The sequence below is a fragment of the Pan troglodytes genome, chromosome 5 (genome assembly GCF_028858775.2).
Source record: "Pan troglodytes isolate AG18354 chromosome 5, NHGRI_mPanTro3-v2.0_pri, whole genome shotgun sequence".
Classification (NCBI taxonomy): Eukaryota; Metazoa; Chordata; class Mammalia; order Primates; family Hominidae; genus Pan; species Pan troglodytes.
The window spans coordinates 108,151,818-108,168,128 of record NC_072403.2 but is presented as its reverse complement, the minus strand read 5'-3'; the positions used below and the strand labels follow the sequence as shown (position 1 = coordinate 108,168,128).

Here is a 16,311-nt window from a genome sequence, read left to right as displayed (position 1 = left end):
CTCGGCTCACTGCAAGCTCCAGCTCCTGGGTTCAAAGGATTCTCCTACCTCAGCCTCCCAAGTAGCTGGGATTACAGGCACCTTCCACCATGCCCAGCTAATTTTTCTATTTTTAGTAGAGATGGGGTCTCACCATGTTGGCCAGGCTGGTCTTGAACTCCTGACCTCAAATGATACACCCGACTCAGCCTCCCAAAGTGCTGGGACTATAGGCGTGAGCCACCGCACCCGGCCTGAGGTGATCTTTTAAAAATAGACATCCCAAAGTGTACTTAGCACAGAATATAAAACGTATATGTCTGTAGCATCCACATCTGTACTTGGTGAGCCTTCTCTCAGATTAATGGGATCCCAGCCACTCCCTCTCCCCTCCTTCTCTTCTTCCTGACATCTCCTCCTACCTTCTATGCCATGTTCTGCTACCCTTTTTTTGCTACTGCATTTCACATATATATATGCATTTGTTTCTCTTTTCTACCTTATTCTACCTTGTCTGTAGAATCACTTGTCTGTCCCTGGAATATCATTTGTTGCCTGTTTCCCTAACTTGTGAAATCACATTAATACTTAACTTTCTAGAATAAACTTTCTTTTAGCACCTACAGCTTGGGTCTACCTTTCTAGTACCTGCCCTGCTTCACTTGGCAAAAGTAATTCTAGGCCACAAGTTCTAGTTTGTCCTGTTTCACTATGCTCAACTATGCCATGTTGTAAAGGCATTTGAGCCTGGAGATGATTAGGTTGAGGGCAAGGAGAAATAAGTAAGATCAAAAACGTTGGCACTAGCATAATTTGGAACATAGACTTAAGGGACACCATTTGATGCAGTGTTCAGTCTGAGTGATCATTTGCAAACATGGTCATTTACTAAACTAAATACCATGTGTTGACAAATTTAATAAATGGCTAAATGGCCATACAAATATTTTCTTGTAATTCTAAACTCATATACTCTAAAATTAGAATTTTGGCTTGACATAATTTGGCTTTGAATAAATAAAATCCTGAGTTTTAGGTCTGCCTCTAGCTTTTGGGCATAATATTTAACATTTTGACAGAATCTGGCAATCCCAAATGGACACTGGACCTTAAAGAATAATCTATTTGGTTTCTTTTACCAGATTGTATATTCTAGGTATTTGTGTCCTTGCTGGTTTTTGGTAATTGGGCATATTTTCCTCCCGAATTATGGCAACCTATCTGTTGATAAAGGTATTCCAATTTTTAAAAAATCCTTTTTACAGTATAAGATAGAGTGAAAACAAAAGACAAGGAGGGCAAAACTCCATCATCCATTTGGAAAGGAGTTTCAGTTTCTCTCAAGCCAGTTCTATGCTCAGAAAAGGTTGTCGGACCACTTACAATATGAGTTATTACTATTGCCAGCTTACTTCAGATGTAATTCCCAAATCAGAATCTGTTCTGTGTGGAATTTTTTTTTCAGAGTACCTAACTACTGAGCGTAGACTATCAAAAATTTATATTCCTCCTGTTTGTAGGAAGCATCCAGTCATGTTCTAGGACTCTTCTCTGTGAGGAAAACCACCTTCTGGCCAGGCACGGTGGCTCATGCCTGTAATCCCAGCACTTTGGGAGGCCGAGGTGGGTGGATCACGAGGTCAGGAGATCGAGACCATCCTGCCTAACACAGTGAAACCCCGTTTCTACTAAAAATACAAAAAATTAGCCGGGCGTCTTGGTGGGTGCCTATAGTCCCAGCTACTCGGGAGGCTGAGGCAGGAGAATGGCGTGAACCCGGAAAGCAGAGCTTGTAGTGAGCCGAGATTGCACCACTACACTCCAGCCTGGGCAACAGGGCGAGACTCCGTCTTTAAAAAAAAAAAAAAAAAAAAAGAAAACCATCTTCTATCTAGAATAGACAGAATAGAGCAGTAACTTGAAGATCTATGTTTTGTTTTGTTTTGTTTTGACAAACAAAGTGACAGAGTGACTTGGTCTCTATCACTAAGGCTGGAGTGCAGTGGCACAATAATCATAGCTTAGTGCAACCTCGAACTCCTGGACTCAAGCGATCCTCCTGCCTAAGCCTTCTGAGTAGTTAGTACCGCAGGTACATGCCACCACGCTAGGCCTGAAGATCTATGTTTTTAACAACAACAACAAAAATGTTAAAAGACAATGATTTAATAGTGACTGGGGGAACTGAAGAAAAGATGTATTATAAAAATGTTTGTGTTCCTTTTAAAATAATAGCTGAGATATTGAGTGCTTGCGGTGTCAGATAATGTTCTAAATAATGTATGTGCATTAACTCATTTATCTTTACAATTTAGGAGAAAGTGTCATTATTCCTTCTTTTCATACAAGAAAATTAAGGTGAAGAAGGGTGAAATAACTTCCCCAAGGCCACACCACTGGAAGTGGAAGAGCTGTAGAATGTGAGCAGTCCAGCCTCAGAACCCAAACACTTAGAGCCACGATATCACATGGTTTCTCTCAGCCAAAGGGAGACATTGTCCACTGAAACACCTTGGAATAGGCCATGAGGGTGGATAAGATGTTATGATGCTAGTTTACATTTTGTAATGATTTAGAGTTTTAAAAAGATACATTTCGTGGCTTTGCACACACCCATACATCTGCCCATAATTATTCGGTGACTTTAAATCATGCAGCAGTATGAATCAAATCAAACTAACTCAATTCAAATCAACCAACCTAGTTTACATTTATCAGTTTGAATGTCAAGCTCCCTATATTCTGACCTTTTCATTTTTAAATCACTAATGCCTTATCTAACACTATTCTTCTTCATGAACATACAACTAAGATGAGCCATATTTATTCAATGTATGCTGTTCCCAAGACCTTGGTCTTGTTTCATTGGAAGGTCTATCCACATGTTCTGCTTGTTTAACTAAATTATTCTTTCAAGGACTGTCTCACAACTCATTTCTTCCAGGATATTGCTAATAACCTTACTTGCCTCTTGGCCTTTGAACACATCTGAAATATATTTTACATCTGAAATGTATTTTGCATCATAATGAATATGACCCTTGACTATAATCTTAAGGATGCTGAGAATTCACTGGGCAGAAAAGCTTTCTGAGCTCTGGGTGGTATGAGAGGTATCAAAGATGAGGAAACGTTATAGGGTAATAAAAGGGAGCAAAAAAGAGCTTAGAAAATGTAATAGAAGTCAAATGTTAAAGGACAGTATATGATCTGCTCCCAGATAAAGAATTCATCCTAAGAAATATGAGGAACCAATGAAAAATCCTAATAACTATGTGACTTTGGGGAAAAACTACTGGTTAATCAACACTCTAAGCTGAGTTCTCTCTGTATCACCTTTCCTCTGTGTTTTTTTTTTTTTTCCAGTGGTGGCAATGTTGAGTGTAGATTTTTGAGACTTTAAGAAGATATTGCTTTACTCCAGGTAAGAAATATTGAAGGCTCTATTGACTAAATGAAGCCATGCAGTGGATCAGAAGAAAAGTGACATATTTAAGAGAAATATCATAGTCAATTCAATGTGGGGAAAAGGAAAAAGAAGAATTAAGGATAATTCTAAGTTTTTGACTTAGGCAACATAACTTTTATGTTGAACTTTTTATATATGAACACTGACTGTCCCTTTTGATGCAATATTTGTAATGAGTGTATAATCTGGAAAATATATTTATGTAGTTTTAACATTTTAATTCAATATATATAGAATGCAGATTTGCATCGAAGTAAAAATGAATCTTCTCAAGTGAATAATTTTGAATGTAAGAATTATAAATAACCAGCACTAGCTAGTATACATTTAAATTGAATTCTTTTATTTTAAATATTCACATTACAGGAATTCATTAGGTCAGAATAGAACATCATTATTTACACATTCAAGGAATAACTCCAGTGCTAAATCAGCGAGGTACTTACACTGAATTTAGGAAATATGACTGAAGAGAGAGTTTCTTCTTACACATACAGGCTCAAATCCTTTATACATTTATTTCTGCCTTGGAATCTTAGTACATATTGCTGAAATCACTATTAATTGCTGAACAAAATTTCACAAAATTATAGCGATCACACCATATATTTATAAGCCTAGAAAGACATCCATGAGAAGGAATCCATGTTGTGACAGCATGTTTAAGGGAAGAAAATTTCAAATGACATCTCCAGTTTAATTTGTGGAAAACACGAGTTCTCCAAATAGCTGAATATACAGATTTTCTCTGGCATATTGCCTTTCATGGCTTATTAAAATATTTGCTTAGCTGCCTTAAAGTGTTATGTTATTTACAGTTTCAATCAATGAAGGGAACAATGTGGTAGCAAACTAAGTGCCTAGATCAATGTTAGCTGAATGTCACACACATACAATATCTTGGTTGGTAAAGTCGGCCTCTACAGTGCTAGGACTGACTACTCCTCATTTGAATTAATGCTTTGCTCCCAGGATGCAGCAGGACTCAGCTGCATGATTTTCACTTGGAATAATAGCTAGAGTCAATTTTTCTTATCATTATACTAACTTCACTGAAGCTGTTAAATTGAACTGGAAGGAACCAATCTTCTGTAAATAAATAAATAAATAAATGTATAAATAGGATTCCGATCATTTTAATAACATAGCAATGAAATTACCTTCCAACAGTGTAAATGCTTACTGTCATGTTTTAAGTCACTAAGAGCTACATTCTAGCCTTAATATATTACCATGAATGATTAATTTCATGGGAGGAGAGATGATTGATCCACACATATTACCTGTTTGGGATTAAGCCCTTTCAAAAGCACAGGTATGTTTTCTGAATAAAAGAGAAAAGCTGAACAAAACAAACCCTTCATTAAATGGAATAATTTTTGTTATTTTCAAAGACTGCTGCAAATTATCTGCATGTAAAGGCTCCTCTGCAGCCAACATTCATATTTTTATACAATTTTTATTACTTAAGTTAATAAGTAAAAGGGTAGGCCTACTTTTTCTTCCCCTAGTGATTACACTGGTTGACTGTCAAGACTGCCTAGACATTCTATGTTATTGCCCAATTTAGTGTTGTGCAGACCTGACCTCAGGTGACTGGCAGTAGTACTGATTTTGGCAGTGTATAAAAAGATATACCATTCTCAGTTATAGAAAAAGCTGCCAGAATATTATGTTCATAGAATGAAACTGGTTAAGATGATATTTTCACATCTTCATGCTTTGTACTATTAAGTTGTTATACAGTAAATTGTATCACTTGCCAACAAATAATTTGTTGTATTTATTGCCAACAATAACTCCAAAAATAAAGTTTTGGGAGAAAATTTACCACAATATGCTGCACAGTTAGAAAAAAGAAATGCAGCATTGTTTATTGGCTCATTAGCACTATGAATAACATTTTCACTTTACCAAATGTTGAAAAGGGACTTTTGAAAGGACGTGAATCATGCGTACGGATTGAGACACAGCCTGTGTGTGGGTGGCAGTGTAAATGTCCCCAAAGCTGCATGATTCATCAATTGCATGCAATTTTTCACCTAATATAAACACAACCTTAATATAGTCATGTAATTTCTAACACATCTTATTTCAAACATGCATTAGCTACTAAAATAAGATTTAAAGAAAAGTTGATGTTTGATATAAAATAATCATGTTTTTTTCAAGTGTGGAAAAATACTCTACAAAAAAATAAGTAGAAAAATGATTTCTGATCAACGTGTGATTTTATCTATAAAAATCCAGATGACTAATTAGTGTGCTTAAAATAACCCTATTGGGTCTGCATCGCAATAATACATACACAGAAAGTTAATAGCAATAAACAACTATTAGCACAATGCAATTAAATTCTTATCAGAAATAACATGAACCTATAAACTGTACATTTGGCATTACGTTTCAGGGTATTTTTAAGAGTTTGATTAAATATGACAATACAATAGTGCAAAATTACATCACATTAATAAAACATACAATTACCATCCAAATAGTTTATGGATTACTGACCCTTACAATTCACATAATGGCTAGAATTGTCACATTTTGTTTCAGAATAATAGTTTTGACCTTCCTTGAATGTAAGTCATTTTATTCAAAGTTATACTTGAACTACATAAAAAAGATATTGGCATATGTGTGTCTATATGTGCATTCTTGAGGGAATGAGGCAAGAGAAATCATGTAAAGTCCTAACTCTTCATTTTCAGAACTTCATTGCAGTATTTTGCTTCAGCAACCTTTTAATCAGAGCTCCTGAAGCAATTACACATTAACTTCTTCCCCACCCCTTGTAGTGACATGGCCACATGGAAAGGAGCAGTAAGAAAAGAAGAAAACATCTGCACGAATATATGGCAGTTTGTGCACTGTGCCAGGCTAATTAAATTAGAATTTCTAACCAATTCATCAAGATTTATTAAGAGCTTCTCAGGTACTTCTAATGTACAGTCCATCACACTCCTTTTACAGATTAAAACTCTATGGCTCAGAAATGTTAGTGAATTATACAGCAGATTGTGAAAACTGGAACTTGGGCTTTGATCCTTAGTTTACTACTCCTCTTCTTGTTTCTTGTTGACACTTTTCTCCTTTTTGTCGCTTTGTGAACTTGAATCTAGGTACAGACTTGTTAGCTCTTTACTTTTTCCATTTAAAAATCTCTTCTCTACATTCGTATTGTCTTGGAATCAGAATAAGACATATTATTATAATGAAGATGTTTAACCTCAACAATTTCATTCAAGTAATTTTGACCAGTTGCATTTCCGCAAGCATACATTACTTCCTACCTTCATCTCATACATTATTTACCTTTTAGGGATTCTATAACAATGCCATTTTATATTGTCACAATTACTCCCTTAACCCCGATTAAGCTGAAAGTTCTTTTTTTTCCCTTCTAAGTAAAATCTTGTTCTCAAATATGATAGTCTTTGTTTTTTGATTAATTATTTTAAAATCACATATGAAATATTCAAGATAGATTATCTTTTATCTAAAAAGTAGACTACTTCCAGGTTTACGTAGACAATCAGATAATCTTCATTTGCTTAAGGACTCTTGAGGCAGAAAACCAGTAAGTGAAAAGCCTGATCTCATTACAGTCCCTGGAGACATGTATTCCACCCTAGATGAGCTCATATCCTCTGGCAATCTCACCTTGGACAAGGATGGCATCTTCAGGATTATCTCATTTAAGGAACTGAAGGTGGCTAATGAGGCCAATCTGAGACTGGAGATGTGATATTGTAACTCTGGCCCATATTTCTCACATAATGAGTGGTAGTCCTGGGTTGTTAATTTAGTCTTTGGATACTGCTTCTGCAGAGCCTGCCTTTCTATTTCCTGAACCCTCATTAATCAAAATGGAATGCAGCCACGTGTGGAAAGTTAGCATGTTAGCATAACTTTCTGTAGAATTGGCCCTTAAAATTTTTCAGATAAAATCTATATTTGTTTTCCACAATAAAATTCCAGCAAGCTATAACTTAACTTACTTTACTTACACAACTAATTCAAAATTGTTTGATTTCCAGAGAACTCAGAAAAATAAATCAGTTTTTGAAGTTTTCTAATGTTACTGACATAACAGACATTTCTAATACTCTTTAAAGGAACACAATTAGAAACTACTTAAAAATACTATTTTGAATATCATTCTCTTTTTCATATAGAAAAATAGAAATTTTCCTTGAGCCTACTTTTTTATTCTAACACAGTACAGCTTTAAAATTGTACACTTGAACAACTGAGATTATTCACGTCAAAGCTATTTATTATGCAATTATGGTAGCCTTAATCACAGGCTGACTAACAATTATTTTATTTCTGAACCACTAGATAAATACTCCTGTTTATTGAAGTTATACCCTAACATATTAAAAGCAACTTTTAGCTTTTTTTTAAATTAGTTTAAAAGTAGATGGAGACTTCCTAACAAATCATTAACTAGTCCTGTGTCAAAACTAGTGGACCAGCTGAAGTGATGGATTAAGTCAAACTGTTAAATATTGCTAGGCCTTTTTCTTTACCAGAAAATGATCTCTGAGAATCTTCTTGCTATCCTATTCTGTGACATGTGCTATACCAACTGATAATAAGTTAAATTGACTACTAATTTACTGATTGCTCATAACAGGGAGAGAAAATTAGGACTGCTTGAGTTCCAATTATCTTAAGAAATGGTATATATATTTAGTAATGCAAACAATGTCTATTCACCACCACTGCCAGCTCCTCACACCCCTTCCGTAACTTAGTAATTATGGGAAACATGAATATATGCTTCCATGCTGTATTTATTTGTTTCCGTTTTGCTGAATGTTGTTCCTTCGGCTTGTATAAAATTTCAGTGATTCCTACAAACTGCCTGTTTAATGTCTTCAGAGTTTTAGAATTAAAATTGTGAAAATAGCACTGGATTCCTCACAATTATCTTTTATAAGAATAAAAGATAACACTTGAACACATATCTAGTCACCTGAATATAATTTCTCAGAAATATGCTACCTCTGCTTTACAGCTGCAAAATCTGAGGATAAGAGAAGTTGAGTAACTTGCACATAGCTAGTGAATGGCAGACCTTGGATTCAATTCTAAATCTGTAGTTGTCAAAAATTTGGATGCTACAATTCTTTGCCATATCTCAATTGCAAATTACCTATCAGGCAAGGAGACTTTGGAACCCAAGAATGTGGTCTCTTAAACACATACAATAGAAAAGCAGATCACAGAAGCATATATCCTAGTAATTGTCTAGACCAGTCTTTCCTGTTGCGAAATATAAACATGCAGTTAGAACCTAGAAAGCAAATTAGAGATTTTTTTCAAGATATATAATCTTTTATTTTCCTAATAGTTCCTCCAAGACAAGAACTGGTGATTTCTTGAGGTATGCCTGCATTAGTATTACCTGTGGAACATTTACACCTGTTAGACTTCTGGGCTCTTCCTCAAACTAAATAGATCAGCTCTCTGGAGGTGGGGTTTGGACATCTGCAATTTTAAAGCCTCTCCAGATGGTTCTAATGTGCATTCAGGTTCGCGAACTACTATAAGCAACTCGCAACTGGAAAAAGTGTCTGGAGACTATAAATAACCTGCCCCAAGTCACAAGACTGGTGAGTTCCACGCTCTTGTGTGAAATAATTAGGCATACAAAATGTCTTGGATTTTGAAGTAGAATACTTTACCGATATATTTAAGAAGATTCCAGGTGAACTAAAGAAAGGTAATACCTCATATTTAATAGAATACTACCCATCTAAACAGGTGGGATGCAAACCTCAAAACTAGCAGGACACCAGAACCATCTGGAGAGATTTTTAAAATAAGATTCCTGGTCCCATCTCACACCCAGAGATTCAGAAGCTGTGTATTATTAACAGTATTTCAAATGATTTTTATGTAGATGATCTAGGAAGTTTCAAAGGCATATGCATGTTTGAGAACTGCTAGTTTAGGACAGGATGGTTCACCAGTTATAGCAGAAACAGGATAATTTTGGAAATGTATTAAAAGCATGCTCTTTTTTTGGGTGACGGGGGGGGGGCATGGATTATTTGAAGAAATTCTAATTTCATGGCTCAAAGCCCAGAAATCGGTATTGTTAACACTTCTGGTGATTCTAGGTCAGGTGACCTAGGAAGCATGCTTTGAGTAAAACTGACAGAAAGCAACTGGTGTTTGAGAGGTTATTTTTAAATAAAATATTTTTAAAGTTAATCAAATGCATGGACATATGTTAACTATGAGCTAAAAAATAACTAAATGTTCTGAATGAACTCAATCTAGCTTACTTAAAATTATGCTATTTTATTGTTAGCCTGGGATTGCCTTAGGCATTTCCAATGACTCCCTAAATTTTTTGCATCAATAAATATCTTTAGATTTTTGTAATAAGAGTTTGAATAGTACAAAAAACTCTAAAATATTTCAGAATAATGCCTAAAATATGATTGATTTTTCTGCCGGCAATTAAGGTGTCAGTGAGCAGTGAGTTCAAAAGTCATAGACAACTAAGGGGAGGGAGGAAATACAGGAGGAATGTCAGTTAATTGAGCACTTTCTATATTCCAAACTCTGGATTAGGTTCTTTCCACATGTTAGTTTAAATAATCAATCTCATACTTTAAATATCTACACAGAGAAATGAGAAGGAAATCTGTATGGAATATCCTAAAAAATTACTTTGAGATGGACACTGAAATTCCATTAGGAATTTCATGCATATATCAATTTCGATCTTAGATAAGAGTAATAGTGCTAGAAGAAAGCTTACAAACAAGGTCCAGAGAGGTTAAATGGCTCTCTCAAAATTAGTTTGTTGAACTAATAACCTAGGGTAGCACTCACATTCCAGATTTAGCCGGCTATATCTTATTTAGATTCTATTAACTGTTTTATAAAATGCATATGAATATGGATATATTCAATATGAATTACTAAAGGGGAGAACACTTTGGATAGTAGTGAAGCATACCCATTTGCAAAATGCTACAAAATCTCTAGATGAGACATCCAGAAAAAAAAAATCACCTTAATTGACTGATTGCAATACAATGGAATGAAGTTAGGAGAGAGACTATATTTCTCTCCATGTGGTTTGGTAATAGATATCTGCCCTTCACAGTGCTCGCACTTTATACTCTCCTTAAATACTAATTTTCTTTCCTTTTAGAAACAGTTGATATGTTACTAATATTTGCATAGAATGTTAACGTGATCCAAATCCTTTCTAATCTTTCTTGAGATGTTACTTCTTTTGATACTTTACAATGTGGTAAGATAGAAAGGAGTTAAAATGCCTTCCTTTTGCATCCAGGTGACAAACTAATAAAATAAATATAAAATATCATCTCCAATTGGTACCAATAAACATTGTCACTACTCTTAAAAAATATTTTACAGGACCACTTATCACATTCATTTATTTATTCAACAAGTATTTGATATGACCCTCCTGTACATTAGGCACTGTGCTTATCCTTTAGATTCTGATGTTTGTTATATTTAACAGCTCGATTGTAATTGTTAAGAAGTTTCTCAAAATGAGATCAGAGTTCAAGGGAACTCAAAGATATGATCAAACACAGTCATAAGGTAAGGACCTGAAATTTGTGGTAACTTTAATTCACGCAAAAAAAAATTCTAGGATATTACCTTAAGACTCATGGAATCCAGTTTAAAAATAGGCTGACAAAAAAATATCAGAGGCATAGTTTCCTATTCTTTTAATATTTAACCTCCAATTGGAGGTAAGAATTTAAAGCCTCCGCAAATAATTCCTAAATATTCTGTTGCTTTACACATCAAATGCTCTGAGCCTTCTAAGCCCCTCAAAATAAGAAACATTTCTGCACAATCTAAGATTATCAGGAGTTTTACAGTAAATATAACAATTTTAAGCATGTATTTGTTTCCCACTAAGATGATTTTTTTTTTTAGTTTCTACTTCATATTGTCAGATATACAGCTGTCATAATATATATGACTGTCAGGCTCTCATGTCTTTCTTGTTCAGGGTGTAATACTCTGGATGTGGACAATTCAGTATATATTCTTATTAGTAAGGTCTATAATGATTAACATTTATTTATTCTTACTGATGTCTACAATAATTAATATTTAAATATTTAGAGTATTGAAGGCAATAGCTTTTCGATATTTTGAGATAAAACATTTTAAATGGTCTGTTCCCTTTTTTGTGTCCACAATTTAATTCCAGGCATAATTATTGGTTTGCATAATCAACAGCAAACCAATTTTGTTGAATCAATATATCTTTTTCATGAGTTTCTTACAAAGAATTGCAATCCACAGGATTTATTAAAGGAGTGGCTGTGAACCATACACTTTCTTGAAGGTTGTATTTCACTTAAATGTAGTGATAGCCCATTTCCTTCTGCTGAACTCAACTCCTAAAATATTTAAACCAGAACGAATGCTAACGAGTTTGATGTTTTATTTATTGTATACCTTCAAAAGTCGAAGTTCTTCTACATGAGGTATACCATTCTATAGGCCCTAAAAATACCAATAAGACATTCACATTTGTAAAAATTGAGACATAATTCTATAATAAGTTAGGAATGCGATTGAAAAGAAAGTGGGATAAAGAAAGATAGGATCCTTAAATCCAAATCTTAACTATTGTCACTAGCTGTGGGGTGTGTGTGTGTGTGTGTATGTGTGTGTGAATGTGTGTCTTGAATAAATATCTCTGGATCTAGTTAACTCATAAGTAGAAAGAAAAGCAATTATAATTTCTATATTATAGCAATTATAAACAACAAAATTATAATTCCTTCTAGCCCTAAAACTCACACATCAGTGGACCCAGAGCTAAAGGGTTCCATTGAGTCATTTAATTCTTCCACTTCAAATTTAGGAAACAGTCTTCTGGGACTTAGTAATGGGGTTTCAAAGCACCTGCTAGATACTTAGTAGTACTGCCTCTGCTTGCGTCGTATTATCAGTGTGTGATTATAGTCATAGTCCAACAAAGAGCCTACATTTGTAGTCAACAATAGAGACACTGCCTTTAGGTCTTTCAGTTCTTTCAAATCATGAACATTCATTAGAGCCAAGGCAGGTTGAAATAATGTTGAATGCTTTTAATATTGAATGTTTTTCTGCCTTCAAAAAAAAACAGGTGGGCCAGACACAGTGGCTCATACCTGTAATCCCAGCACTTTGGGAGGCTGAGGCAGGTGGATCATTTGAGGTCAGGAGTTCAAGACCAGCCTGGCCAACACAGTGAAACCCATCTCTACTAAAAATACAAAAACTAGCCAGGCATAATGGTACACGCCTGTAATCCTAGCTACTCGGGAGGCTGATACAGGAGAATCACTTGAACCTGGGAGGCCGAGGTTGCAGTGAGCTGAGACTGCACCACTGCACTCCGGCCTGGGCGACAGAGCAAGACTCCATCACAAAAATAATAATAATAAAAAAAAGCAGATGCTTTCTAAACTTGTTAGCAGTATATCCTCTTTAGATCTCTATGCTTTTTATAGACCAAAAAATTTGACAAAGTAAATGTAAATGTATGAATTTGACTGTCTTACCAATTAATTAAATATGGATGGAGATCTTTACTTATTGAGGAGGACATCCACATAAAAATATTATTTCTTAATGCATTGTGGTTAGAAGAGATAATACAGAGAGAATAATATGTTGGGTCAAAAGAGTTGACAAAGTTTGCAGCTCAGAAACATGTCAAACAGCTAAGCAATTGTTTCCCCATTAAATCAGCATTGACCCATACAAACGTCATTCAGAGTAGCACATGCATATAAACAGTCTCAGGCTGAATTGAAAGGAAGCTTTTATATGTCTATCCACTTAATTGTAAGCTCATTTTAGGCAGTGATAGTACCTTGTTCATCTTATCTCTGTGGGTGTTAAGGCAGTGCCTGACACTGCATTCAATCTTGGCTTAAGAAATATACCTGAGAATCAAACAATCCTCTATTCATTACAGGAATATTCCTCTGCTCAAATCTTTCTGGTGCTAGGGTGAGCTTATTCTCTCACAAGATAGTCTGGATAGCTGGATCTATGCCCTTTTTACTGAATTCTTTTTGAATTTTGCTGATGTCAATTTGTAATAGGAATAAGTCACAAATAGACCCAAATGGATGTCCTCAGAACATTCTAATTTTTGGATGGATTATTGGCCTGAATGGAATAAAGGCACTAAGGATCATTTTGAGGAATGTTTTCCTTGAAGAATCCTTAATGGCCCATCTTTTTTCACCTACGATCTCTGCTTATATCCAGCTCTCCTCTAGCCTTATGGAGGAGAATGCTATAGGCAGCTGCAAGTTCAGGAATATACTCTTCAAAATTTTCATGTAATGGTAGGTTTATTTTGGTTCTATAAAGCCCTGAACATCATGGTCATATGTGCTATGTATGAATAATTACCAAAATGGGATATAAAAGCCATCTCCAATTAGTACTTCTAAAGTAGAACTGTCACTTCCTTGAAACAATCATTTTTCTGTGAATTCAATTGCATTTATTTATTCATCCAACAAATGTGCATTGAGATCTTACTCTGTGCTAACACTGTGTGTTTTCTATATATCCCCACTTTATTGTATTTAACATCTTATATTTAATACCTTGATGATAATTTTATTTAGGCTCTCTTAAATGATAGAACTCAAATCAAATGATAGGGCTCATCATTATGAGCCAAATCTTATATCCATATGGTAAAATAAGACCATTTTAAATATTAGGGCTTCAGAAAAAAATCTTAAATTGATACATAATTAAACATTGTTCATAAATGACACCATTTATAAATCTATAGGTATCATTTTTCTTTGTTATTTGAGGAAATTATTTGTTTTATTATGACAATGAGTGTCATCAGTAGCAGAAAGAACTGTCTTAGATTTTCTAAAGTATTATTGGGACTACTTCCCAGGTGCTGAAAATCACAACAAATTGGATATTTAAAAATACTTGAATAATTTAATTTAAGACCATGAGAATAAGTAGCTGCAAATCAGCTTAATGAAAATAAATGAGAAGTCTAATAGCTTCCTGAATAGAACAGTTCGGCTTCATATCTTTCTTATTCACTCCATGAATAATTTCACCTTCACAAATGTGATAAACAGGTAAAAATAATAGATCAAATAGAGACAGTTATACACTTCATTCAACTTCGGAGTCAAAGAGGTTAGAATTCAATCGCAACATGTTCTTCCTCTGTTATAGTATGCAAAGTTGGAACTAGACATTGTAATATTTAGTGAAAATTTTTCATACTTTAAGATGTGCATCTTCATTTCCCAAATAGATTAAACAGCTGATCAGTGTGGAAACAATAATCAAACCACAAGCTTACATTATGGACAACTACAAAAATGTGAAAAAAACAATGTTTACAAATGATAATGAAGAATAAATTACTCTCCAGTGCACATAATTAGGTATATACAGGATAATTTAAAACCGAATGGAATGATTGCTCATGCTGAGCTTTTAAAAATCTCCACCAAAATATACACGTTACCCTAGAGAGGGTGATAAAAATAAATTGTGACACAAAAGTAGTATGTTGCATCTCTTCTTATCCTCAATACTTGGATGATATCTCATCAAAATATTTATCAAGTGTGCAAGTGATGAAAAATTTTAATTCCAAAACCATTTCTCTAAATTACCAACAGACTTATATTCTTGATGCCTTTTCACATGATCGCAAGCCAAGCATGCATGTGATTCCCAAAATCGTGGAAGATTTACAGTGAAATCCTTCCTCCAGTTAAAGTAACTAAGGTATAACTTATTGTTTTTGTCGACTTCCTTCAGATACTTCGCTAGCTCACTGGGAGAGTTATAATCTTCCACATGAATGAATGAATCTGCTGGAATATAATTCTCATAGTTTTCCCTAGATGGTCCCAGAACAACAGGTACAGAGCCAGCCAGAAAAGCATTGTATAGCTTTTCAGTGATGTAATCCTTGTGGATTGAATTTTCAAAGGAAAGATAAAATTTACAAGTAGATATGGTAGGAATCAAATTTTTATCATTGACATATTCTCCAAATGCTTGCCCATAGGTATGGATTTCAATGCTTTTGCTTAGCTCATTGTAATATTTGACTCTGGCATGCTCAGGGTTCCAGTTACTCACAACCCAGCACACCAATTTCTCTTTGCTTGGCACTTCAAACACGAAGGGATTTGTGCTCACCGTCAAGAAGCCATAAGGCACTTGGATATCTGAATCACGGCGGTAAGTCAGAGTCAGGTTAAACAAGTGCTCAATGCCACTCTTTTGGGGAGTGTGAGTTGGTGATTCCAAATTCATCCAAATCCATTTCTGGAAGGGTGGCCTAGCTTGCTGAGGTAAATTTGTCAGATCCCAACTGATGTCTCGGTGATGGATCAGAACTGCGTGGGATTTGTTGTACAGTGAACGGTCCGTTGTGAGATGGCATCCTTGGATGTTGAACATTGCTTGGCAGGATGTAAGGTCAAAGGTCTGCCCAAATGGCCACACCCACACCAGAATAGTAGTTTCATTAAAATAATCAGTTTTGGTGGAAAAGAAGTTTTTCATTTTCAGCACAGAGCTGGCTGATTCCATTGGACTGAAGATCCAGCTGTTGGTAGGTTTGATGTAAATGAGAAGACATGCCATGAAACAGCCCAGGATAATGCAGACAATTAAAAATGGGCGAAGAATTCCTTTGGATGTTGATGTCATAATTTTTCCTACCAAATAGAGAAAGACAGAAGGGGAGGTGGGGGGGGAATGAAGAGAAAATCATAAATATATTTGAGATATATTTAAAATCATAAATATGAGATAAACAAGTA

The 16,311-nt window shown here is 34.9% G+C and overlaps 1 protein-coding gene and 1 long non-coding RNA gene across 4 annotated transcripts in view; one reads left to right on the top strand and one right to left on the bottom strand.

Annotated features, from left to right (window-relative positions):
- Positions 1–16,311, top strand: part of LOC104006929 (uncharacterized) — a 312,910-nt gene that overhangs the window by 293,369 nt on the left and 3,230 nt on the right. The gene's annotated exons all lie outside the window — the stretch shown is intronic.
- The window catches only part of FUT9 (fucosyltransferase 9), a 199,721-nt gene continuing 187,180 nt past the window's right edge, over positions 3,771–16,311 (bottom strand). The window contains exon 3 of one of the 3 annotated variants that reach the window (XM_009451666.4): positions 3,771–16,206. In XM_009451666.4, the coding sequence (XP_009449941.1) occupies positions 15,119–16,198 (1,080 nt within the window). In that variant the 5' untranslated portion in view covers positions 16,199–16,206 and the 3' untranslated portion in view covers positions 3,771–15,118. Of the gene's footprint in view, positions 16,207–16,311 lie in introns of those variants that run through there. The other 2 variants (XM_016954608.4, NM_001008978.1) reach the window with 2 other exon arrangements.